Here is a 24,745-nt window from a genome sequence, read left to right as displayed (position 1 = left end):
AAGTTGGGGGAACTCTCTTTGTTGGGTTGGAGTTGGAAACTGCTGATAGTGACAGTGAAAGGCCTGGACTTCTTATTGGGGGTTGGAGATGGCCTTTGCTTCTTCTTCTTCTTCGTCTTTATCTTTCCCTCTGCAAAAGTCGTGCAACGCTTACCCGGCAACTGGGATTCTCTACGGCCTTCCTTTCACCACCCGCCTGCGCTCTCCTATCAGGTAGGTAACACCCTCCACCCCAATTTTTTATGGTCACTTTTGTTTGGCTGTAATTCAAGTGGAATTGGGTTCTTTCTTGTCTAAAGTCTAAAGCTTTTTGCTTGAAGTTACCGAGTTTGAGGTACCCAATATCAGCTGAGTAATATTAGTTTTGCTCTACCAATTGCATGGTCGCTTCAGTAGATTTCAATTCAGTATGGTGTGTGTTTGTTCTTGTAAAGAACGATAATTTAATAGCGGTATGCTTTTGGCAAGTTTTTCATGAGTGATTACTACTCTGCCTAATGGTGATGATGTTGTTGTGGTGAAGTACTTAATAACATTGCCATAATGTGAATCATAGAAGAAACTATGTGATTGGAATTAATTAATGGAATGGATAATAGCTGACAGATTCAAACATGTCCGAATGTTCTAATTTCATTTGTTCGGAAGTTGTGTTTCTGTTGATCATTGGTGGCATATTAGACTGTTGATTTGGAACGTGTGGACTTGTTTGGACCCTTGCAGGCAGATCATTAGAATGTCTGCAGTTCAAGCTGAAAAGCCCGGTTTGTCATTTGAATCCCTACCGATAAAGCCTCCTTCACATCCGACTTATGATTTGTTGGGTGTCATCAAGTCAGCCCTTGCTGAAGACGCTGGGGATCGAGGTTGAAATCTTCTTTGGTTTTCTTGAAAGTTGAGATCTTCATTTCTTATTTACTGTTCAAAACATATTATAGCAAGATTGCTGCTTTAATTGTAGGCGACGTGACATGTCTGGCTACCATTCCACATGATATGGAAGTAGAAGCCCACTTCTTGGCAAAGGAGAATGGTATAGTTGCCGGAGTTGCACTTGCAGAGATGGTATTTTATGAAGTTGATCCCACTCTAAAGGTATATAAGCACTGCACTTTGTGTGCTTGAATGTTTTTGTTCTATGTGTCCTGGCATGATTGGTTTGCATTTTTATACAGGTTGAGTGGTCACAAAAGGATGGAGACTCCGTACATAAAGGCTTAGAGTTTGGAAAAGTTTATGGTAACTCAGGATCTGAAGAAATTTTTTAGGAGCTTTTCAAAATTTCTTGAGAAGTCTTACAGATTGATATGCAGGAAGAGCACACAGCATTGTTGTCGCTGAGAGGGTAGTACTGAATTTTATGCAGAGGATGAGTGGAGTAGCAACTTTAACTAAGGTACCCATGTTTCCTTTTTATATTTCCTATGTACAAAATCAATAGATGGGATGTCCTAGTTAATGCTGCTGCACATTGAGCACCTAACAAGGGCATGCCATTGCAAAGATGGATGCTCATTTATTTCAATATGGGGCATGATGGTTCAGAACTCTGAAGAGTTTGATGAGCAAATTTATATATTCATTAAAAGAAGGGCACCCTTAAAAGAACCACAGACCAATACTTATTGTAGCTCCTCTTTATGAAAGAAGTGATCTGGACTTTACCATGTTAGAGGCAAGGTATTCAGAGTGGAGTACGGCTTCCCTGTTATAAAGTTCTCTGCATAAGTTGATTAAAAGGATTTAGGTTAGTGTTATTATGAAGAAATTGCTTAGTTCTTTCTAAATCCTGATACAGGTTTAATCCCTGTTTCCGTTGTTTCAGTTGTGACTGATACATGTCTAAACTTGCCACCTCACCTCTATATATTGGATTAGAACATCATGACTCATAATTGAAAACAGAACTTGTCACTTCTTTCATGTTAGGTTGTGGATCTTCATTTTTTGGCTATCCCTATACCATGTATTTGTCTATAATGCAAATGAGGAATTAATAACTTAAGAGTTATACTATGTGTATTAATGTTATGTATTTGTTGGATGTGTGAGGGATTTGTGTTGCCTGCAGGCGATGGCAGATCTTGCAAGCCCTTCATGTATCTTGGAGACAAGAAAAACTGCTCCAGGTTTACGTTTGGTAGATAAGTGGGCGGTATAGATCTTTCCCTTGCTCCTATTAGACATCAAGACACACACCACACATATGTTGTTGCCGGTGGCATATTATTTTTTTCTCAACCTTGTATAAAACTGCTGTTGCAGGTACTCATTGGTGGTGGGAAAAATCACAGAATGGGGTTATTTGATATGGTAATGATAAAAGATAATCATATATCAATAGCTGGAGGCATCATGAATGCCCTCAAGTCTGTAGACCTATATCTTCAGCAAAGGAATCTTCAGATGGAGGTTGAGGTAATGTTTCAAGATTCGTGATTACAAAAACCCTAGTTGTTGCCAAGTTCTTACACATTCTGTGTCCTACAATTCCAATGCAATTGTAACAGAATTTGTAGCTCTCTATCTCTCAGATTTCTGTGTCTATTTGTCTTCGCTTTATGATGCTTAACATTCATAAATGTTCACCAATGTAGCATATGTACAGGATCAGCTTTCATAGGAACCATGATTACTAAAATTTGGTTTGATTCCCAGGTGGAGACCCGGACAATTGACGAAGTAGACAAAGTATTGGACTATGCATCTCAAACAAAGACTTCCTTGACCCGGATAATGTTGGACAATATGGTTGTACCACTATCAAATGGTGATGTTGACGTCAGCATGCTTGAACAAGCTGTGAATTTGATTAAAGGGAGATTTGAGACAGAGGTAGCCTAGAGTTATTTATACAGTTTCTTAATGGTTTAATCCTGATAGAGGTTTCATCCTTGCTTTCCTGATGGATATAACAAGAGTTGTCACCTAATGTGCACCTCCTCTAGAGTCTAGGCTGATTATGGATGTTTGAAGCCTAATCCACAGACCTAATATATACTTTTTCTTTCTTTCTTTCATTTCACTCTCTTGTGTTTGAAGCCTCTTTCTTTAAAACTATGATAAGCAGTTCTCACTCTTTCTCTTTTGTTTTTTTGTTTTTGGCTTGAAAACCACTTTCTCACGAACCCTTATGCTTTAATGAGAAAGTTACCATAGAATATTAATGGCTGTTTCAGAATTTGAAATTAGCGTCTGGTTGCATAAATTTGATTCTGTACTCCCTGTCCCTTTTAATTGCCGACTTATCTATTCCACTGCTACAGGCATCTGGAAATGTTACTCTTGAAACAGTACACAAAATTGGACAAACAGGAGTGGACTACATTTCTAGGTAATGACGCAGCTCCTCCTAATCTCAATCAGTCCACTAACTGTTATCTGAATAACCAATATGGGAAGAACAGTTCTTTTAGAGGTTCGACATGACTGATGCTTAATCTGTCATGTGGAGTTCTTTTAGGCAAATATTGTCTTTTTCCTTTTATTATGCTGTCCTGCTACTGTGAGATTGGTAGAGCCTTTAAGCTGTGACATTACTGCAAAACTGGACTGCAGAGATGCACTACTTTAAGTGGATATATGACTCGAAGTTAGAATCAACCAAGTGTATGATTGATTGCACTTTGAACATCTCAGTGCAATAGGTTGCTGGGGATCATATAATGATGGAATTTTTTATGGTGTTGTTGGTATGGACTGTGAAGTGCTTTTGTTATTTTTGCAGTGGTGCACTGACACATTCTGTTAAAGCTCTAGACATCTCCCTCAAGATTGATACCGAGTTGGCTCTTCAAGTCGGAAGGCGTACAAAACGAGCATGAACATATTACTTTCATCTTTGTACGGTCTGTTTAGTCCAATCCTTCACTGTGGTAAACTTTACCAGGTGGTGCCTAATAATTTTGACATTAATCCTATACAGCATGTATACTAGTCAGAAGTGTTTAAAGTCCATGTTCTGAAAAGGTCTCCTAGGTTTTTCCTTGATGAAAACCGACCATATGTCAATCTATTTGAATCCAACAGATTCAGCGTTTACAATTTCAACTTTTAATATGTTGTTATTAGCTTGCCTTGGGCGAGCAACATGCCCTTTGAACAACTCTTCAAGATTAAAGGACTAAAGTATTCCAATTTGATTTATTATAAGCTTTATTTTCTATTATATATCAGGTTTTATCTTCTGTATATGGTTAAGGATAAAGTCTAATTTAACAAGCTAATCAACAACTTGACATATGAAACTGAAATGCTTAAAGGGTCATTTTTAATGCGGTGGGCAGGTTAATGTTCATGTAAGATGAACCAAGACTTCTGTACCGAAAAATCATTAAAAAATTAGTTGAGATTCTGTAGTGACTTTTTGGGAGTTTTGAAATGGAAAGATGAACACAGCCCTCCATTTATAATTCATTTTTATTGATTTAAATCGGAAATAATTGATGTGAAGGTTTGCTAAGTATAGTAAACTTCTTCTATCCAAAAAAACCAAAAATATAGCACTATAGCAACAATTCATACATCATCCCAGCTTCCCTGTAGTTGGTGCATCTTACATCATCACTTCATCTGTTTATGCCTGACATCTCCCTCCCTCTGTTTTATAATTCAGCTATTATCCAACTGATGATATAGCAGGTTTTGGTTTCCCTGAATCCCCCAAGCACATCAGTAACAGAAAAGCAAGTTCACTAATGTAATCTTTGCTTTTCCAGATTCTCTTCTCATTCACCATGCTTGTTGTTTTCAAGCACCAATAACATTATTGGTCTGCACAGCCGACACCATATCCCAATTCTCAATTTGGTTCTGACTTGTGATTCACATTATAAAGTAAATGCTATTTTACTGGTAGATATAAATTTCAGAAGAGATAAATTTCATCAACTAGCTCAGTGGGGTGGTCAAAACTAAGCATGGTTTACCTCTTGGTGCAGCACCCTAATGGTTACCTAATAGTCAATGACATTATGGAAGTTATATGTGCTTCTTAGTCCTTGCTTTATTTTGAGTAAAAGAATATTGGTTTGGTGAAAGAACAAAACTTAGGTCTGCTTGTCCCAGTTCCACTCAAATGGTTGCCCACCCTTTCAAGCCCCTCCAAATGCTACACCATTCTCAAGGTCTGCCTCTGAATAAAAATAAAAAACTCCATGGGCAGCACTGTGGTAGAGTCAACTACCTTCCCAAAAATGGTGGGGGTAATGTGATTGTCAAGCTAATTAGTTACAAGGTGTGGAACTTGCAGCTACAATTTTAAGAGAGATTATTCAGAGCACCGCCGTGCACTTGCACCAACATAAATGAATGGTTAGATTGCATTAAATACACTTTTTGTTTATTAAAAATAAAGTTGATAATAAATATCAAGGGTTGAGATTATTTTATAAGTGTTGGGTCACTTACACCGTCGGTGCATAGAATAATTTTCACAATTTTAAATGACCAGCAGTACAGATTCATTACAAATATTGATACAAAGTATTAATTCTGATTTGGCAAGTATTTATTGTGTACAACCTCCTAGAGTAAACTCTGGATTAATGAGTTTGCTTAATACAATTAAATTCTGCACTGAGATCTGACCTACCAGCAAGTCTATTCTTATTGGTTGAGGGGGACTTAGCAATTTGATAGTGTCCAAAATTAGTTGCAGTTGCCCGGAATACTACTCTTTCTATCTGCAAGTCTCTATTGGGAAATCAAGACTATGACTAGCTACAAAAATATGCATATCACATTGAAATAAAACTCAGACCTGTTCTTGGTAAATGGAGAAGAAAACACCAAAATAAAGGTTTGGTCTGAGTCTCTTTCTCAGTCATATTTCTCCATTACCAATATTGAATAGTTAACCCATGAACTAAATAGTACCATTTGATGGACCTTATAAGTAAACATTGCGGCTGTGTGGATGAAAATAATTAATTACCAAAAAGTCGGTGTACTAATCCGGCTGTGTGGGTGTCTTGACATCCCTTTTAGAATATTGCAGAAGAGTTAGTATCGTCTAATTCTCGTTAGTTTTTTTTAATTATTTTATATATATAAAACAGTTTCATGAAAATAATTAATTATAAAAAAGCCAGTGTTCTAATCCAAGCCTTAACATCAACTTTATATCCAAGTACTTAAGCAGTCCAAAATTCATAACTATAACAACTTTAATTATTTGTCATCAAGTAGCAAAGTTCAACGATTAAAGTAATACATATGATGCAAAGGTTAACCAAACAATGTGATTCGGTAGAGAGACAGAGAGAGCTTATCAAAAAAAAAAAAAAAAGATACAGAGAGAGGAATCTATTGAAAAATTAACCCACAAAAGATAATCAAGTACACTAATCCTCATCGGGACCACGATTAATATGGTTCAATAGTCATAATCCTTATTCTTGATTTCATATCGAAAAATCCTTTAGTCATCACAGATATTGTTGACAAATATTACCCATCAAGTAAAATTGAAACGATGTATAGGACTATAGGGCAATAAGATGACCAGACGATTTATATGCAATTAATATTTTGCAAGGATAACCTTCACAAAATTCTTAAAACATGAACGGTTCAAATTAAGATATTTACAAACTAGTTAGAACAAAGATAGAGAAAACAACACGATTCTATGAAGTTTGTGGATTTTCATGTCTAGTCAGTATCATCTAATATTATAGGCGAAAAACCTCTTTACATATTATTGTGATTGAGGTTTGTAGAACAAAGATAGAGAAAACAACATGATCCTATAAAGTTTGTAAATTTTCATGTCTAGTCAGTATCATCCGATGTTATAGGTGACCATACCTAGAGTAATTACATGCACAATACATGCACAAACACCCCCTCAAATTTCAAGTGATAATGAATCATTTGAAAACCAGACTCAACTTTTGAAGGATAATGTTAAAATGATACCATGCATCTTCCTACTATCCTAGCTAGTGGTGATTAACTTTTAGCTTAGGGTCTAATTTTGTTGCTAATATGGTGGGTGATGACATGTTAACATCACGCCTGGATTAAGTTTAAGGTACCTTGCGTGGAAATTATCTGCACGCCAAACTGGTCAAATGGGTTTAGTGGATGCCCCAAATATAATGATTTTTTTTCCATTGTAGCTATTATTGACTCGACTAATTTATATAGTAGACTAGGGAGATAGAGTGGGGTTTTCATGAGGCTTTTGCCTTTCTATGTTAGGCAGGGAAAATACTATGTATTTTTTGCAGGTCTTAATCTGTATCCCTAATTTGACAAAGCATAATTTACAAAGAAGGGATTGGTATTCGACCATAAAATTATAGCTTGTACATCTTCACATGGAGATAAGTCAGGTATGATGAAGATGACGACGAAGAATTAGTAGGGGCGGCTCTGCCTATACTTAGTCTTATCTTTGGTGACTGTTTATATAACTTTTTTCTTCTTTTTTTTTGGTAATACTGTTTATATAACTTTTTGGGTGGTGATGGAGTTTTGTTTGGTATTGATCAAGAAAATTAAAAAGGGCGGTGATGGCATGTGGAAATATAACTATGAAGGTAAGCTACGTAGCCAAGAGAAAAGGCCAAGAGGAAAAGGAAAAAAAGAAAAAGAAAGCCCCCATCTTTCGGCAGAGAACTTAAGAAGGCAAAGGAGCACAAGCACGAAGTCTTTTGCAGATCGACGTTCCACCAAAGATGCTTACCAAATCACTCTCTCTCTCTCTCTCACCTGCTTTATATTTTTCCCAGAGGGACATGCCAATTGGCAATGTAGTGCACCCCCTGATCATCTGTTTCGTAACATTATGGGTCGCGCATTAGGGTTTTGTCCAAACTTTGGATCCCCCCATCCAAAATCGTATAAAGCTTGCAATAGTTTTCACCCTTGAGTATGCTTTTCGAGGAAAAAGTTTTCGTGAAATTAATAAGTACATATCAATAATTTAATAATTATTATGACATATCAACCAATTATAGTGGCCAAATTATCCGTAACCTATCACTACAATGAGTTAAACCCTGTTTGGGATTGCTTCGCTTTAAAAAAAATCAGTTTTTGTTCAAAATTATAGATTTTATTGTGTTTGGTAAATAAATAAAAACAGTTTTAATTGGAAGTTATAGGTCACTCGCAACAGATTTTAGAAATAGCCCAAAGGTTGCTTTTAGAAGCTGTTGTAGATCAAAACACACTCTGCCGTTGTTTTATGTACTAACAACACTTTTAAAAATATTATTTACCAAACTAATTGATTATTCTCACAACACAGTAGCAGCAGTTTTTTTTTAAAAGTCACAGTAATCACAAACTAGCCCTTAGTCTACCATTATGTCCAATAGTTTATCACTGATTTATCAATACATTAATAAACCAAAAGGGACATTTTTGAAAAATTGATATATTAGCGGATAAATATGACCCTAAATATATTATAGTTGTGCATATGTGCGAATTGAAACTTTTTTCTTTTTTGGTTAATTGATTCCATCCCTCCAATAATATATTTTTTTTTTTTGATGAATTCCATCTCTCCAACGTTGCGAGTGATGTTATTCAATAGCTTGACATGTAAGTTATAAAAGAAAATTGTCTACCAAACTAAAAACTAGAAATCTCACACACTACTAATCTATAGCATGAGGAATGAAAGTTAGATAAACAAAGGAATAGAAATAGTATGTACACATGGTCATTTGTAATCCAAACATATCTTGGAAACGACGGTTAACTTTTTGAATAAAATTATATTGATTTGTCATTCATTTCAAGTTCGAATGGCTATTACATACCCCTCTTTCTGTCATTAATGAACAGATAAGAAATTTGGGGTAGTACCACAATAGTATATATAAATAAGTCCACTCTTTGAACATTTGACCCTCACTTACAAAAAACCAAAGCTATAAACTATGATAATGCTACGTCACAGTAAATAGGCACAGTTCAAACACAAAATTGCATAGCTCCCTGAAAATGTAAGGAATTACTTAGAAAGAAAAAATTAATTAATTAGAAACCCAAAAGGCCCAAGGAAAACTAGTCCTAGGCCAAGCGGCAGCCCGACCCAAAACCGGTCACCACATCCTTGTGCAGACCGCCAAGATACCCATGACCATCGCTGCCATCCTCACTACCTCGATGTCACCACCAGAGCCACCAACAGAGTGGTGCCTGAAAGATTAGAACCGTAAATCTCAGCGCACTAAACCACTAACAAACCTCGATGTCGAAGTCGACACGCCGCCATTTAGTTTAGATTTGGGACAGGGAACCAAGCCTAACCCACACTGCCGTCCCTTGATCTAATACCACGACCATAACTGCCTCTGAGATGTGTCAAGCCAGGAACCAAGGTCATCAACCACTTCTATCAGCTATCGTGCCAGAACTCACCGTGAAACTAAGAGCAAGCCCTAAAAACCACCACATGTCCAGCAGCGGCACCAAAGCATCACGCGCCCAGGGCTGCTACAAGCGCTGAGTCACCACCAAACTAGCGTAGAGGGATAGTGCTTAAGATACGCTTATGGTTCAAGGATAAAACTTTGCGGCTATAGAGAATAGCCTAAACTCATTAAATTCAAAGATGTTTATGGAAACAACTAACACTAAGACAAAATCTTCAAATAGTTTCTGAATTATTGCCCCAATTACCTTTTATTACAGTAAAATATCTCAGGGGTGGGCATAATGCCCGCAAATACGGTACCTCAACGTTTCGCATCGGAAAAAGCGGGTTGGAAACTGCTCCGGAACAAAGCGGTGCCGCTTCTCTCTCAAACCACACCACCCCACATGAATATGGTGCGGTTGTGGTTTCGGGTCCTAACCTGCCCGGTTTAAACCACACCGCCCCTCTTTTTTATTTATTTTATTTTATATTATTTTTAATATATAATATTTTTCTTATTGCTTACAACTCCAAGCTTATGTAGGCTTGAGTGCACTTGATCAGTAATTAGGGTTACCTAATAGCATGACCTTTTCTCTTCAGTCACTATTTAGTCTATTCTTTCTCGCCTCTCTCTCTACCTCCTAAACCCTAAATCGACCCAGCAATTATGTTTACTTTTTCTTTTCTTTTTTTCATTCTGTTTCAGTTTTTAAACAATTTGGATATTTCTAACTTTGTTTATTTTACTTTTTTCAATTTTTTGGGATGTTGGATACTTTTTTTTTTTTTTTTTTATCAAGAAGAAACTTCATTAATAACGAACTGGTTACAATGAGTTTTTGGCAACATCTCTTACACAGAAATGGCCATTGGACTTCACACTAGAACTCCAAAATGACTGACTGACAGAAAAAAAAACCTCGACTCAACTACAGACTTAAAACTTGCACAACAACTAAAAGGCAAAGACAACATGCGCTGGAGCAGTGAATCCCAGACTCACAACTTTGTCAACACTAACTGGCCACCCAGAGTCCTGCTGACTTGCCTTTGATCGACCAAGTCTACACTCGTTGTGACTTCGAACCCGACCAAAAGAAATGCTGGACCATCAGACCTGAGACTAAACTAAACCCAACACCATTGCCACCTTAATGTCAACACCGGCAATCCAAAAATGCTCCAAATCGCCATCACCTCCGAACCGAAACCAGAAAGGAGCGACCCATTAGAAGGCCAAGGATGATTGTCTATGCTAGTATGACACAGCCAGACATTTTCGCCACTGCTACTGACCCAACTCTAGAACCGGAACGACCTTCTAGACCGCCGAAGAGAAGATTGTCTATGCCAATAATTGCAGTGCACTGACCCAACAGATAAAACTTATTACCGAAAAAAAAAAAAACCAAGCCCTAAAAACTAGTAATAACCCAACACACATAACCCAACATCAGCATGCCTCGATCCCGCAAGGTGTAGCCACGACAACCCACCACCGACAGCCAACCCGCCACCTCTCCATCCTTCTGTTCTCCTAACACGCCAGTAGACAACACAGCTGCCCCTAGCCACTCCCCTCGACAAGACAGCTCTAAGAAGAAGAGACCAAATCGGAACACTCCGATCAGATCGGATCCCCTCAGAACCCTCCGTCACACCACCAGCCAAAGCCGCCTTCTTCTTTTTACCTCCCGCTCCTGGGGAGAACGACCCCAGCTCCACCCACAAGCCGCTGAGCCCACAATGGACTTCCCCGACCAGCCACACCCATCGGTCAACAAACTGCCGCCACCACCACCCAACAACTCCATCAGAAGATTTGGACTTCTGATGGGGAGAACGACCCCAGCTCCACCCACAATCCGCTGAGCCCACAATGGACTTCCCCGACCAACCACACCCACCGGTCAACAAACTGCCGCCACCACCACCCAACAACTCCATCAGAAGATTTGGACAGCAATCCCATCACCACAACACCTTCGTACCGACTAAGCAAACTCCGGGAAGACACCCTCTTGGACACAAGGTCCTCTGTAACTTTTATTAAATCAAAGAGAAAACCGTAAACAAACGAGAAAAGAAAAAAGGAACCGGGACATAGCCCTAAGGAGGAGGCCTCCCCCAACCCTCAAGCCTTCGATCTAGATCCGGAAGGATCAAGATCTGAGCAAGAGTGGAAGGGGGGAGGGGGAACTGGTTTCAGATCGGTTTTCTCTCTTTTTAGGGTTTTTTTTATTTTATTTTTATTGCCGACTCATTACCAATACTTGGAACATCAACCTTAAAATGGAAGTTGGATACTTGATTCTATCAAATGAGTTAAAAGAGTAAAAAAATTTGCCCTCATTTTATGGACTTAAAAGGGTAAAAACAATAACTGGGTTCAACCCGAAACCAAATCGCACCGCACCGAAAATTGTGGTAACCGGATTAATTGATTTAGCACATTTGAAATGCGATTACAGTTTGCAAAATGACCAATCCGATAGAAATGATGCGGTTCCGGTTTCAACCTTAATCCACATCGCCCCGCACCACGCCCACCCCTAAATATCTTATCCTAAACTAAATATTAGATCGCGTCAGCAATTACATGTGCGAATAATGGCCAACACCCGGACATCCAATATTCCGGGTCAAACCAAAAGAAAACGAAGAAGAATAGTTCTCGGGTCATGAAAAGCCCGTGAAACCTGACCCACCGACCCACCAAACCTCCCCCTCCCATTCCACGCCCATGAGTCCATGACGACAGTTCTAGATGCTGTCGCGGGGCGTGTCAAACACGCGCAAAGAAAAAAGAAAAATTAACATGCCTCTAATAATCCAACAAAATCCATTAATATTAATTAATTAATGCTGACTGAGTTTCCGAAAACGTTTTCGTAAAACCCCATCTGTACCCTGATGCTGACCAATCAACACCCTACTTTTTTGTTAGTTGTAAAAACAAGAAAAACTGTTTTTCTATTTTCAATTAATCATTTAATTAAACACAGACTTTTAAAACCCTAATTAAGCATCACGCTGACCAATGACCGCCTTAAATACCAGATTGGAAAAAACTCTTTTTAAAAAAAAAATTGGATTACGCAAAGAATAATGTTTAATGAAACTTCTCAAAAAAAAAAAAATTAAATAAATAAAATTTAATGAAACACCTATTTAGGTATCACCTACATCTCACGTTATGCTACAGTTGAGGTTGTAAAAATTCTATTCTATCAGAAAATTGCTTAAAATGACAAGAAGAGATTTAAGGTGCCAACGACAGCAATAGAAATAGACGGTTGGATAATATTGAATGCACTTTTTGATAATTTATTTTAATATTTATCAACAACTGAGATTATTTAATAGTTGCTGAATCACTTACGTTGCCAGTATATTTACGAGTTTTTATTAAATGACGTGATTATGTCACAATCAGCTGCTACGTTAGTGAATATAAGTGGTATTTAGATAAATCGAGTCGAATTCTTGAGAGAAAAGAAATTAGAAAAAAAAAGGACAATATATAATGGAAAAAAGATGGAATGAGATGAAGAGCGAGAAAGTGCTTTTTTTGAAAAGCAATATATTCAAGTAAGTAAATAAGCAGTTTAGGGAAGAGGAGAAGAGAAAAAGCATAGAAACTAATTTGAAACGGAAGAGAAAGAGAGGAGAAAGAAACCAGAAAATGAAGTAGAAGAAGACGATGATCAAGAGGAGCTGCGGCGGCGCTGCTGTGGTTGCTGGTAGTGAAAGCGGCGGAGGAGGAAGAAGGAGTGAGAGAGCGGCAAATGTGTTTCTCGAGATGCGAGCTGATGATTTTGATTCCGGCAGAAAAGGAACCTTCTCCGTACTCCTCCTTTTCTTGCTTTTGATTCTCATTCTTCCCAGCATTTAATTCCACCACCACCTCCCCCCCGTCCAATCTCTCACCTCCATCTTCTTGTTCTTTTTTTCTCCTTCCACACTCTTCTTCATCTTCTCCAGTACGGTGTCGTTTCGGTCTTTAGTCTCTGATGCAAGTATTATTGTTCTGTGGTGTTGGAGGAGTTGCAGACCCGTAGAGATCGCTGTGATATGCTCCAATCGGTCACCGGGTGCATTCTTGAAGACTCTGGGATTGGTTAGGGTTTCTTTACTGTCAAAGTTTTCGCTTCTATTCTTGTCTGAGGTGTTGTTGTTGTTGTTGTTGTTGAGCTCAGAAAGCTGAGGTGTTTGATTGAATTGGCTGTATATAGAGTTAGGTTTTGTGCATCGATTTAGCTTTTGGATACTGTTTTTTGTGATTGTGGGGAGGATTTTTCATTCTGTTGTGTCATTGTTTACAAAAAAACAAAGAAACAGGGGAAACAAAATCATAATCAAAGGCCATACACATCCCACCATTTTTGTTGTGGGGAGTTTTACTTTTACTTTTTTTTTTTGTTCTTTTCTTTCTCATATACTAAAAATTTAGGACAGAAGAAAATAAAGAATTTAGATTCGAGGAAGCTGGAAAAAGAAGGTAGAGCTGCTTCTAATTCTTGTTGGTGGATTGTTACAATTCTATGGGAATATCTTTCTATGGGAATACCTGATCGTTGCCTACCAGATCTAATAGAGAAAGTGAGGTCCTGGAATTCTAGGGGAACAAGTGAGTTAAGGTCTTTGTCCGGAGAGTTGGATATGCCCGGTAACGGTTGCAAGATGTGTTGTGATTGCCAGACAGACACCAGTGGAGTTGGTCATAGATATCACTGCCAAAGCTGTGGGCGGTGGATTTGTGGCAAGTGTATTCAGGGTGGTCAGTGGGATGGTTTGACGAGCAGTAGTGATGAGGTTGGAGAGAAGTTCTGCAAGTTTTGTTCTGAGGTTAGATTAAGGAGGGAAGGTGGAAGAAAGTGTAGTGAGAAAGTGCATCCTTCTGCCTCTCCTGAAGATAGCCCTGAACCACCATCCCCGTGTTTTAGCAGCGAAACTATCAGGTGTTGTGCGGATGAGGAATCCACTCGGACTGATCATCTGTCAAAGTATCTTGAAGCCCGGGATATTGGCTATTCTCCTCGTGCTGTCAAGAGTATGACTTCATTTAGTTCTTACCCATCTCCAGTAGCTGTTCATCGCTCTCATAGTAGGTATGCTTTCATTCAGATTACATGTAATCCATCGGGATGCAGTCTTAAAAGCTTTATGGAATTATGTTCAATTAATTTGATGCTGTAGTATTCAAATTCTGTTATATCCTTTTCAAGTGTTGTGAAGATATGATGTCAAGTAAGTATGTCGTCTCTTTAATTCTATGTTTACTTTGCAGGAGTGATGAAGAAGAGGCAGAAGATTCGGCAAAGAACTTTTGCAGCCCTTCAAGTGAATATTGTGATGACAATTTGGATATAGATTTAAATAGTGTTAGTGATAGAAGTGAGTTATACAGTTTGACGTCTCTGGGATCAAGTCAGTTTGATTGCTCATCTAGAATTTACTATACTTCTAGTAAAGGGCATTCAGTACAGCAGAGGCATGAAGGCATCCCAGTGACTGAGAGTGATGAACCCTTTGGTCAACAGACTAAGGCTGTTTTAAAAAGGCCTGAGAGACGGACCAAGGATCCAGATATTACTGATGATTGCTCTGATGACTTGTCAGCGTTCCGCAGCCAATATGAGAAACCATTGGATTTTGATAATAATGGTCTCATCTGGTATCCACCTCCTCCCGATGATGAGAATGATGAGGCAGAGAGTAATTTCTTTTCCTATGATGATGAAGATGATGATATTGGAGATTCAGGTGCAATGTTTTCTTCCAGTAGTAGCCTTTCAAGCATGTTTCCTGCAAAGGATAAACAGAATGAGGGTAACAAGGAACCTCTTAGAGCTGTGGTTCAGGGGCATTTTAGAGCGCTTGTATCACAACTCTTACAAGGTGAGGGTTTCACAAGCAAAGAGGATGGAGACGAAGACTGGCTTGACATAGTAACAACAATAGCATGGCAAGCTGCAAATTTTGTTAAACCGGATACTAGCCGAGGAGGTAGTATGGATCCTGGTGATTATGTGAAAGTTAAATGTATTCCATCAGGAAGTCCAAGCGACAGGTATAATGTTCCGGACAATTAGTAGATTTTTGTACAAGGCGACATAGATTTATATCTTTAACTGATTGTTTTTTTTTATTGTGCAGCACCCTTGTAAAAGGAGTAGTTTGTACAAAGAATATAAAGCACAAGCGCATGACTTCACAGTACAAAAATCCTAAATTACTTATTTTAGGGGGAGCACTTGAATATCAGAAAGTTCCAAACCAGTTGGCCTCTTTTGACACGTTACTGCATCAGGTTTTGTTTCTTTTCTGAGATTTTCTTCTTATTCAACTGAACCATGTCTTTCTCCAAGAACGATGATGTAATTTATTGTAAATAAAAGTTCTAAATGAATTGTTTTTGGACAGGAAAACGATCATCTTAGAACGATTATCTCAAAGATAGAAGCTCTTCGTCCAAATGTTCTGCTGGTAGAGAAAAGCGTATCTTCATATGCTCAAGACCATCTGCTAGCAAAGGAAATATCATTAGTTCTGAATGTTAAAAGGCCAGTACTAGAGCGCATAGCTCGGTGCACTGGCGCCATTATTACTCCATCAATCGATGATATCCCTAAAACCCGCTTGGGACATTGTGAATTGTTTCGGTTGGAAAAAATTTCTGAACAGCATGAGTCAGCTAATCAGTTCAACAAGAAACCAGTGAAAACCTTGATGTTTTTTGAAGGGTGTCCAAGGCGTCTTTGTTGCACAGTAATGATTTTTCTATACAACATTTTTCTTTACATTTATAATTTGAGCATCTTCAGTTCTTTTATTGTAATTTACTCATAATCTGCTAGCCTGATATAGCGTAAGAATTTTAAACTTGGTTTTCTCTTATCTTTTTCTTTTCTGTTCTAGGTCCTGCTGAAAGGTGCATGTGTTGAACACCTGAAGAAGATCAAACATGTTGTTCAGTATGCAGTGTTTGCAGCTTATCATTTGTCCCTAGAAACATCATTTCTTGTTGATGAGGGTGCTACTCTGCCCAAGATACCTAGACAGTCAATTTCAGCTAATTCTCTTACTTCGAGCAATTCCAAAGCTGTACCTGATGCTTCTGCTCAAGATGATGATATTTTGGGTTTGATCCCAGACATTGAAGGATCAGAATCTTTGTCCGGCCATCTTGTTCCTGACCATAGTTTTCCTTTATCTAATGGTTCTGTGGACTTTGAGGTTGGAAATGCATTTTCTGATCCCTATAATGATGATTTAGCATCTCATGTGTTTTCGGACACTTCTTCACATCAATACAAGGACATAAAGCCACTGATTGCACATTCTGCTGAGACAAAAAACATTTCCCGACTAGAGTTACAAGAAACCTTGCCTCATGTCGGGAGTCAACACGAGGATATTGATGAATTGACGAGCTCTGAGAGGATTGATCAGAATGAGCCTTCCAGTGAGTACTTCTTTACTGCTGACACTCATCAGAGCATTTTGGTATCCTTTTCAAGCCATTGTGTTCGGAAAGGAACTGTTTGTGAACGCTCCCGACTTCTGCGAATAAAGTTCTATGGCTGCTTTGATAAGCCACTTGGAAGATATCTTCGTGATGACCTATTTGATCGGGTAATTCTTTTTTGTTTTATTTCAGTACTTCCACTCCTTATTATATTCCAAGTTATAGAATGGAATTGTAGTTGATGAGGTTTATAACTTGCAGACATCTTTCTGTCGATCTTGTAAAGAGCCAGCTGAGGCCCATGTTGTATGTTACACCCATCAACAAGGAAACCTTACCATTAATGTGAGACGCTTTCCTTCACTGAAGCTACCTGGGGAAAGAGATGGTAAAATATGGATGTGGCACCGTTGTCTGAGGTGTGCACATATAGATGGAGTTCCGCCGGCAACACGTAGAGTAGTCATGTCAGATGCTGCCTGGGGACTTTCTTTTGGAAAGTTCTTGGAACTTAGCTTTTCAAACCATGCAACTGCTAATCGCGTAGCTACTTGTGGCCATTCATTGCAACGAGACTGTCTCCGTTACTACGGGTAAGTACTAGTTGGATTGGTTATTATCTTTTCTCATATTAAGTGATCCTATTAAAACAAAAAATTGACTGCTTTTATATAACAGATTTGGGAGCATGGTGGCATTCTTCAGATATTCCCCCATTGATATTCTTTCTGTCCATTTGCCTCCTTCAGTGCTTGAATTCAATGGCCAAGTTCAACCAGATTGGATAAGAAAAGAGGCAACAGAGGTGCTTTGAAGAACTTAATTCCACTTCTTGATGATTTTTGTTTCCCTGCACTGGTGCTTATTATTCAACCAGTTTTGTACTTTTTGAAACTTTATGACATCTAAGTTCTAAGTACCATTTTTTTAATTTTTTTTCATTTCAGCTCATGGGAAAGATGGAAACCTTATATGCAGAGATATCTGATATACTTGACTGCATGGAAGAGAAAAATAGATCTTTTGGATGTGAAATGTCAGGGGCAGGTGGATTACAGAACCACATCGTGGAGCTGAAAGATCAGCTTAAAAAGGAAAGGAATGACTACATTGTAAGTATAAAATTCAGTATCATTCTGATATTGTGACTGACTGTTATCAGATGTTTCCTGGGAAGCTCAAGTGAAGGAAGGGTGTCCTGGAGTGCATATCCTCCTCATAGTTGTTTTTTTGTTGTTTTTATTGTTATTTCTTTTCTAAAGCCTTCTGGAAATTGAATCTGTCTTTCTCTAATCTAGTTTCCTTGTTTGTTAATAGGGTTTTCTGCAACCTGCTTTTGTGGGGACTTCTGAACCGGGCCAAATGGCTGTTGTAGACGTTTTGGAGCTAAATCGCTTGAGACGGTCTCTTTTAATTGGTTCTCATGTTTGGGATCGCCAGCTTTATTCATTGGATTCACTTATTCAGAAGAATCCAGTTTCCAGGGCTACAGATGGGGTTGTATCTGTTGGCTACCTGCAAGAGTTGAGTACTGATCCATCTAGTAAGGATGGCAGGCTTGATTTTGCCCATGAGGGTAATAATGTGTCTGAATGTCCAAAATTTCTGGTGCCTCCTGGAAATGATTTGCTGCCAGACAAAGAACCTAGCGCACCAATGTTCGAACGTTCTGAGGAGGATATGCATTCAGATAGGGAAATTGTTGTTGATGAGACATCCTATGAAAGCTTCCCCTCGCATGTTTCTACTCTTTCTGAGAGAATAGATTCTGCATGGACTGGAACTGATCAACTTCTGGCGAAAGCTCAACCACTTCATGCATCACAGGCAGATGGAGTCCAACCTGCTGCTGTTAGGCTGATGAGCCAAAATGATGATCCTCCTTTTAGAAGATTAGTGTCACCAATGAGAGTTCACTCTTTTGATTCTGCAATAAGATTCGAAGAAAGGATTAGGAAAGGGTTGCCGCCTTCTTCGTTGCATTTGTCAACACTAAGATCATTTCATGCTTCTGGAGATTACAGGAGTATGGTTAGAGATCCTCTTTCTAGTGTAACAAGGACTTATTCTCAGGCATTTCCGTTAGAGGCTCAGAAGTTAAACGTAATATTAAGTTCCACACCCTCATTCATCTCCTCTGCATCTCAAATAACTGATGGAGTCAGGTTGCTGCTCTCTCAGACAACCAACAATAATGTAGTTGTTGGTGTTTATGACAGTGAGCCCACAAGCATAATATCATATGCCCTTAGTTCTAAGGATTACGAGGACTGGGTTGGTGATAAGTTGAATGATCATGAGGGGGCATGGAGCATCCATGAAAGCTACAAAGAAGATTCAGCAGCTCCCACCTTTTCACCATGGCAATCTTTTGGTTCTATGGACTTGGATTATATCCACTATGGAAGTTATGGATCTGAAGATGCTTCATCCTCTATGAGTAACTTGTTTGCAGATCCCAAGAAATCTCCACACTTAAGGATTTCCTTTGGGGACGAGTCCTCAAATGCTGGAGGCAAAGTGAAGTTTTCTGTGACTTGTTATTTTGCAAAGCATTTTGACTCTCTTAGGAAGATATGCTGCCCTAATGAAGTGGATTTTGTACGATCCTTGAGCCGCTGCCAGAGATGGAGTGCACAAGGGGGAAAAAGCAATGTATATTTTGCCAAATCATTGGATGATAGATTTATCATAAAGCAAGTTACAAAGACAGAGTTGGAATCCTTTCAGGAATTTGCACCTGAGTATTTTAAATATTTGACAGATTCTCTTAGCTCGGGAAGCCCAACTTGTCTTGCAAAAATTCTTGGTATATATCAGGTTAGGACTTCCTTCTGAGTTTGTTGTTTCTTTGTTGTTGTATAGGCATGTTGATAAGCAATGACTTTGATTTTTTTTAAATTGTTGTGTTGGCAGGTCACTGTCAAGCACCTAAAAGGTGGGAGGGAAACTAAAATGGATTTGATGGTGATGGAGAACCTTTTCTTTAAAAGAAACATATCAAGGGTATATGATCTCAAGGGGTCTGCTCGATCACGTTACAATTCTGATACTACAGGCACAAACAAAGTACTGTTGGACATGAATTTGTTGGAATCATTACGTACAAAACCCATATTTCTTGGAAGCAAAGCGAAGAGAAGCCTGGAAAGATCAATTTGGAATGATACATCCTTTTTAGCGGTATGCCTTCACCCCCTTCCCTTTCTCTTGCATCTCACAGACTCATACCTTGGATGCATTGGGATTTCTAAAATTATTTTCAAAGGTTTCACAGCTTCTCCTGTGCTTAGAATGGACAGAGTCATTTCATGTGATCAAAACATCTTTTGAAAAAGTGCTGCTTTCAGGTCTAATTGCTAATAATATCTTAGGATTAGTAAAATCATTTATGCCTACAAATGCATCTGAGCCAGATTAAAATTGAATATAATAGCACTCATGGAATAAATGCGTCTTCTACAGTCTGTTGATGTGATGGACTACTCGCTGCTGGTTGGGGTAGACGATGAGCGGAAGGAACTGGTTTTGGGGATAATTGATTTCATGAGACAATATACGTGGGACAAGCATTTGGAGACATGGGTGAAGGCATCTGGAATACTTGGTGGTCCGAAGAATGCTTCCCCGACAATCATTTCTCCCAAGCAATACAAGAAAAGATTCCGGAAGGCAATGACTACCTATTTTCTCACTGTACCTGATCAATGGTCTTCCTGAACTGCATCATTTCATTCTTTTGTCCACTAAATATGTGTTCATTAATATGAAATAGGGCTATTATTGCTGATAAACAGAGAGGAGGGAAATCCCTCCATCTGATTTTTTTTTTTTGGGGGGTGGGGGAGAGAGATCTTCTTTCTTCTCTTTGTATATGGGGCAGAAAGTAACCCAATTTAGATGCGTTATTCTCTGGAGCTGGCAACTGTTATTTTGTTCAAGTTACCAGTCCTAGGGTGAGTCTTAGCAATGTGATGTAATAGTAGACAATGTAAATTTGATAGGTGGATTTCTGGTCCATGTTCTTCATCAGTAAATCATTTTTCTATTGGTCTCGTTATACTCTTTCTAAGTTTTTGAGCACATGTATCAATCTGGGAACGCATGTTAAGGGTAATCCATGAAGTTTGCTTGGAAACATGTTCATTTTAATCCACATGTACACAGCTACCTTATAGATCACCTTCCTTGCGTTATTAACTTGATGATGCCAGCCTTGTAGTGCACTTTTGGAATTGAAGTTGTACATCTTTAATCTTATAATTCAACTTTATCAAAACTGTATATTTGGGTTCATCGACACATCATATGATCAAGAACAAAAGTAGTTCTTCACCATATGACTACAAGAACTCATTCTACATCAGTCTAACGTAACCCTTGATCACATAAGTTGGTTGATCGGAAACTGGGCAGAATGAAAGAGACTATAGACAGTAGAGCCTTCTAGTCTGGACCACCACAAATATTTCCATTACCGGCTGCCCTCTACTGGTTAAGAAGGCACAGCTATTTGTATTTCTCCTTCTCGACCGGTCGGAAGCTCACTCGCTTCTGCTGGTTTAAGCATCCAAAACAAGAATGAATATGAGTTAGCGTTCACATCAGACTGCTAGTTGATAGTTGCTTAAACCATATGTGAGTTTTAAATTGTAGAGTAGTAATTGGAGCAAAATGACAAACGGAAAAAATGTATTTAAAGATATATATGCTACCAAAACATGTTATGTGGAGACAGGGTGTTGACTAATAAGTGTTCGTTGCAACCAACTTTCTTAAAGTGCACATGAAAGTTGGGTTCTAGTCCCACCCAGCTATGGCGGGTAGCAAGGTCTAAGCACCATGACCTATTGCAGCGCCCACTAATAAAGCAGGTGAAATTTTTGACCATCTGATCATATAATTACATGTTGAATACCTAGGTTTCAATGTGTTTCTCGTTTAACAAGGCATATTAGCTACATTTGTCTATATGTATGAACAAGGTTACGCTTATTACACTCTCCATGAAAACCTGAAGTTTAAGTGAAAGGGTTAATACGGCTTGAGCTTTAGATCAAGTTCAAAGGATAAAGGAATAGTTTGGAACAACTTATTGAAGTAGGCTAGAAAAACAAGCTTCGGACTTCTAGCAACGAGTTCTAGAAAAATCAGTGAGAAGTAGTTAGTTTTCGCATAGTGAAAATTATTTATAAAACATTAAAACTCATTAATTCAACACGTAAAATATATGAAACCCCAAGAATTGACAGTCATATATGTACTTAGTTATAGGTCCACCAACTCAGTTAAATGTCTCCCTGGTTATCTACTCAATGATTCAAGCAAGCAAAAACGAAAGTGAACCAAAATGTCAAACACTTAAACCGCTTAACATGCCCCAAAAACAGGAACAATGTCTTAGAAACTTGAAGAAGCAATACCTCACGCGTCTTGGTGCCTTGTCTAACCACTCTTCCATGACCATCCTTCTCATTGGTCTCACCACCAATGTTGGCATTAACCATGCACAGATCCATAATCTTCTCTGCTGCCTCTTCCTTATCTCTGCTCTGCTGCATGAGCATCTCAACTTGAGCCTTGGGAAGCCTCATCCTCACGCGCACCGGCCCATCTTGAGATTTCTCGGGTATCGATTTCATGGTGGAGAGGTCAGAAACCGACCTCCGAGACAGCATTAAACTCTCAAGCCTGTCCTTGGCAGTCATGTGTATTCCGGACCGGACTCTCCTCGGAACACTCTCTTTTGGATTGTCACTAGTACTACTAGCCTTTGGCAATTCCACAAGGAAGTAGACTCCCTTGGCCTCAAGGTGTTGGTGTGGCTCCAAAGGCTTTGCTCGGATCCCCAAATGCTTTACCTCTTGGGATTTAAGCAAAACGTGACCAGGGTAGTCTTTCACTACCTCACCAGCTTGGATCGGCGTCTTCAACTTCAATGTCTCCCCACTAATTTGCAGAACCTTTGCTTTCTTTTTGCTTCCCAAACTGTTGCCCATTGGGATCCTAACTACTCACCTGGTTTGGCTCTCACCGTTTTGTTGATGATGATGATAGTGTTTTGGAGTAATGCAGAGGTGTTCCTAGATAGGTTTGCGAGAAAGATCAAAGATATATAAATGGTCGTCGGTCAAAGAAGGCAATTTTTTTTGAAAAGAGTGATTAGTTTATGAGTTTTGACAAAAGCGTAAAGTACGTAGGCTTTCGCTTTCGACCCTAAATTTTCTTAGTTTAAATAGGATTTTGTCATTTCAACTACCCTCGTGTTCATATTTCACTGAATTTAGCTCCAAAATCCCGTGATGTATGGAACAAAGATAATTGCATAATCGTATACAGCTCACGACAATCACGGCTCGGGCGTCAGAATTCTCTTTGGATTACGTTGAGATCGCGTACGTGATATTTGACTTAGGAGAAGAGATCGCATTACCGGAGGAACGTTGTTTTTAAAGACAAAGGCGTTTTTTTTTTGAGAAGGCGTTGAGAGAGGCGTTTTATACTTTTATGACTCGCAAGATTAGAATGAAAGATGAAGTGCTGATAAGTAAGGTTAACGTTGTCTATGACAAGTGAGGTTAACTCTGGAGTCTGGACATATCGGTTAACGGTGGCAATGATACAAACGTGTTAATGATGCACATATTTAATGAGGCTCACGGTGAGCATGGTAAGCGACGTTAACGGCGCTGCTCGTTACTAGCAAGGCCAAAGGTATCATGCCAATGCATATGCTCACAACGCAAGTGATGCTAATGGTGCCTCCTTGAGCGAGGCTAAATACATCGAAAGATGTTGTATGCTTTTCTAATTTCTTGGGAAACAATCTTGTAAAAAAAAAATGTTGGATTTCACCTAAAATTGTGGATTTTTTGTCAAATTCGCATGCTCTTATTTTCTCACCAAAATCTTCCCACCTTTAAATCATGGTTTTTAAGAAATTCCTGAACTGACAGAACTCAACAATGTCAAACCAATTTTTCTTTTACGATTTTTTAAAGTAAAAAAAAAAATCATTTAAAAAAAAAAAAACAAGTCTACATTTATTCTCTCTGTCACTTGGAGCACTCCTAAAAATCACGTTTTACTAATTGTGAGATTTTGGGATGGAAAAATTTCAATATAAAAGAATATGAGCAAGATTTGACACATTTTGACATGTCATGGTAGTTTCGCAATAACGTGTCACAAGTTCCAAATTATGTCAAGACAATTTTTTATTCAAATTTTTATGTGCGCAACTTCACCATTAGTAAAGCGTGATTTTTAGGATATATTCCAAGTGATGGCACTCAACAATATTAATTTTTTTATAATTTTCCCGGTTCGCTAACTTTAGAAAATCATAAGAATTTTTTTTAAATATTTTTTTGCTAACCATCATTTCAAACAGGTCCGATAATCATGTTTTACCTACACCACACCTTAAAAAACGAGTTGTAAGCCTTCATGACATATTTCGCTTAAGAGTTCAACCTTAAGGCGCATCTCACCTTAAAACTAATGCGTTTTGCCAATACCTTGCCTCAAGTTGAGGCTTAAGGCGCATTTCGCCAGCTCCTTTTAGAACAATGGTTAGGAAAGAAATGTAGTTTTATATTTGGAATTTGCTTCGGAGACAAATTAGCATGTCTAAGCCCTTTTTTTTTTTAATGATTCAACAACCCTTGAATTGACACTGCATCTTGATTTAATCATCTAAATTTGGGCAGCATGCTGATTAAGCTCTGATTGTGTATATTACGAGAACATTGACGTGGACTAGTAGACTGAGACTGGTATTGGGTGTAAAGTAATGGTCTCCGCTCATCAACTTGGAAGAAGTAGCTGAAATTCTCTAACATTATCTTAGACAAAATGAAAGAATGAAATTTCACTGACTGGATCAT

The 24,745-nt window shown here is 38.6% G+C and overlaps 3 protein-coding genes across 4 annotated transcripts; 2 read left to right on the top strand and 1 right to left on the bottom strand.

Moving 5' to 3' along the window:
• Window positions 1-4,146, top strand: LOC112200992 (nicotinate-nucleotide pyrophosphorylase [carboxylating], chloroplastic). Its single transcript, XM_024341999.2, has 10 exons — window positions 1-213; window positions 724-866; window positions 962-1,095; window positions 1,176-1,239; window positions 1,314-1,396; window positions 2,072-2,155; window positions 2,266-2,418; window positions 2,659-2,835; window positions 3,267-3,334; window positions 3,728-4,146. Exons 1-10 carry the CDS (start codon window positions 89-91, stop codon window positions 3,822-3,824), a joined length of 1,128 nt encoding a protein of 375 aa, XP_024197767.1. The 5' UTR covers window positions 1-88; the 3' UTR covers window positions 3,825-4,146.
• An 8,761-nt stretch (window positions 4,147-12,907) lies between these two features.
• On the top strand, window positions 12,908-20,916 carry LOC112197507 (putative 1-phosphatidylinositol-3-phosphate 5-kinase FAB1C). Its single transcript, XM_024338221.2, has 11 exons — window positions 12,908-14,496; window positions 14,676-15,458; window positions 15,545-15,698; window positions 15,812-16,156; window positions 16,307-17,023; window positions 17,118-17,449; window positions 17,535-17,661; window positions 17,804-17,968; window positions 18,174-19,676; window positions 19,773-20,039; window positions 20,322-20,916. Exons 1-11 carry the CDS (start codon window positions 13,946-13,948, stop codon window positions 20,574-20,576), a joined length of 5,199 nt encoding a protein of 1,732 aa, XP_024193989.1. The 5' UTR covers window positions 12,908-13,945; the 3' UTR covers window positions 20,577-20,916.
• Window positions 20,692-22,962, bottom strand: LOC112197508 (uncharacterized protein At1g66480). 2 transcript variants are annotated; one of them, XM_024338222.2, is made up of 2 exons: window positions 22,280-22,962; window positions 20,692-21,413 (listed from the first exon to the last, which is right to left on the bottom strand). In XM_024338222.2, the coding sequence occupies exons 1-2, from the start codon at window positions 22,853-22,855 to the stop codon at window positions 21,366-21,368; spliced, it is 624 nt and encodes a 207-aa protein (XP_024193990.1). In that variant the 5' UTR covers window positions 22,856-22,962; the 3' UTR covers window positions 20,692-21,365. The 2 variants fall into 2 exon arrangements, with proteins under 2 accessions (XP_024193990.1, XP_024193991.1); XM_024338223.2 differs by having other exon boundaries at window positions 20,692-21,410; window positions 22,280-22,961.
• Window positions 22,963-24,745: the final 1,783 nt, after the last annotated feature.

This window comes from Rosa chinensis, chromosome 4 (genome assembly GCF_002994745.2).
Source record: "Rosa chinensis cultivar Old Blush chromosome 4, RchiOBHm-V2, whole genome shotgun sequence".
Taxonomy (NCBI): Eukaryota; Viridiplantae; Streptophyta; class Magnoliopsida; order Rosales; family Rosaceae; genus Rosa; species Rosa chinensis.
The sequence above is the reverse complement of the archived record's forward strand: the minus strand, read 5'-3'. Positions and strand labels throughout refer to the sequence as shown.

Excerpts from the sequence above, each read along its gene's own strand:
- LOC112200992 (XM_024341999.2), top strand. The coding sequence starts at position 89 with ATGGCCTTTGCTTCTTCTTCTTCTTCGTCTTTATCTTTCCCTCTGCAA. Across the intron at positions 214-723 it reads CGCCTGCGCTCTCCTATCAG|GCAGATCATTAGAATGTCTG; the intron begins GTAGGTAACACC and ends GGACCCTTGCAG. Across the intron at positions 2,156-2,265 it reads GTTTGGTAGATAAGTGGGCG|GTACTCATTGGTGGTGGGAA; the intron begins GTATAGATCTTT and ends CTGCTGTTGCAG.
- LOC112197507 (XM_024338221.2), top strand. The coding sequence starts at position 13,946 with ATGGGAATACCTGATCGTTGCCTACCAGATCTAATAGAGAAAGTGAGG. Across the intron at positions 15,459-15,544 it reads TCAGGAAGTCCAAGCGACAG|CACCCTTGTAAAAGGAGTAG; the intron begins GTATAATGTTCC and ends TTTATTGTGCAG. Across the intron at positions 17,662-17,803 it reads TAAGAAAAGAGGCAACAGAG|CTCATGGGAAAGATGGAAAC; the intron begins GTGCTTTGAAGA and ends TTTTCATTTCAG.
- LOC112197508 (XM_024338222.2), bottom strand. The coding sequence starts at position 22,855 with ATGGGCAACAGTTTGGGAAGCAAAAAGAAAGCAAAGGTTCTGCAAATT. Across the intron at positions 21,414-22,279 it reads AAGGCACCAAGACGCGTGAG|CAGAAGCGAGTGAGCTTCCG; the intron begins GTATTGCTTCTT and ends TGCTTAAACCAG.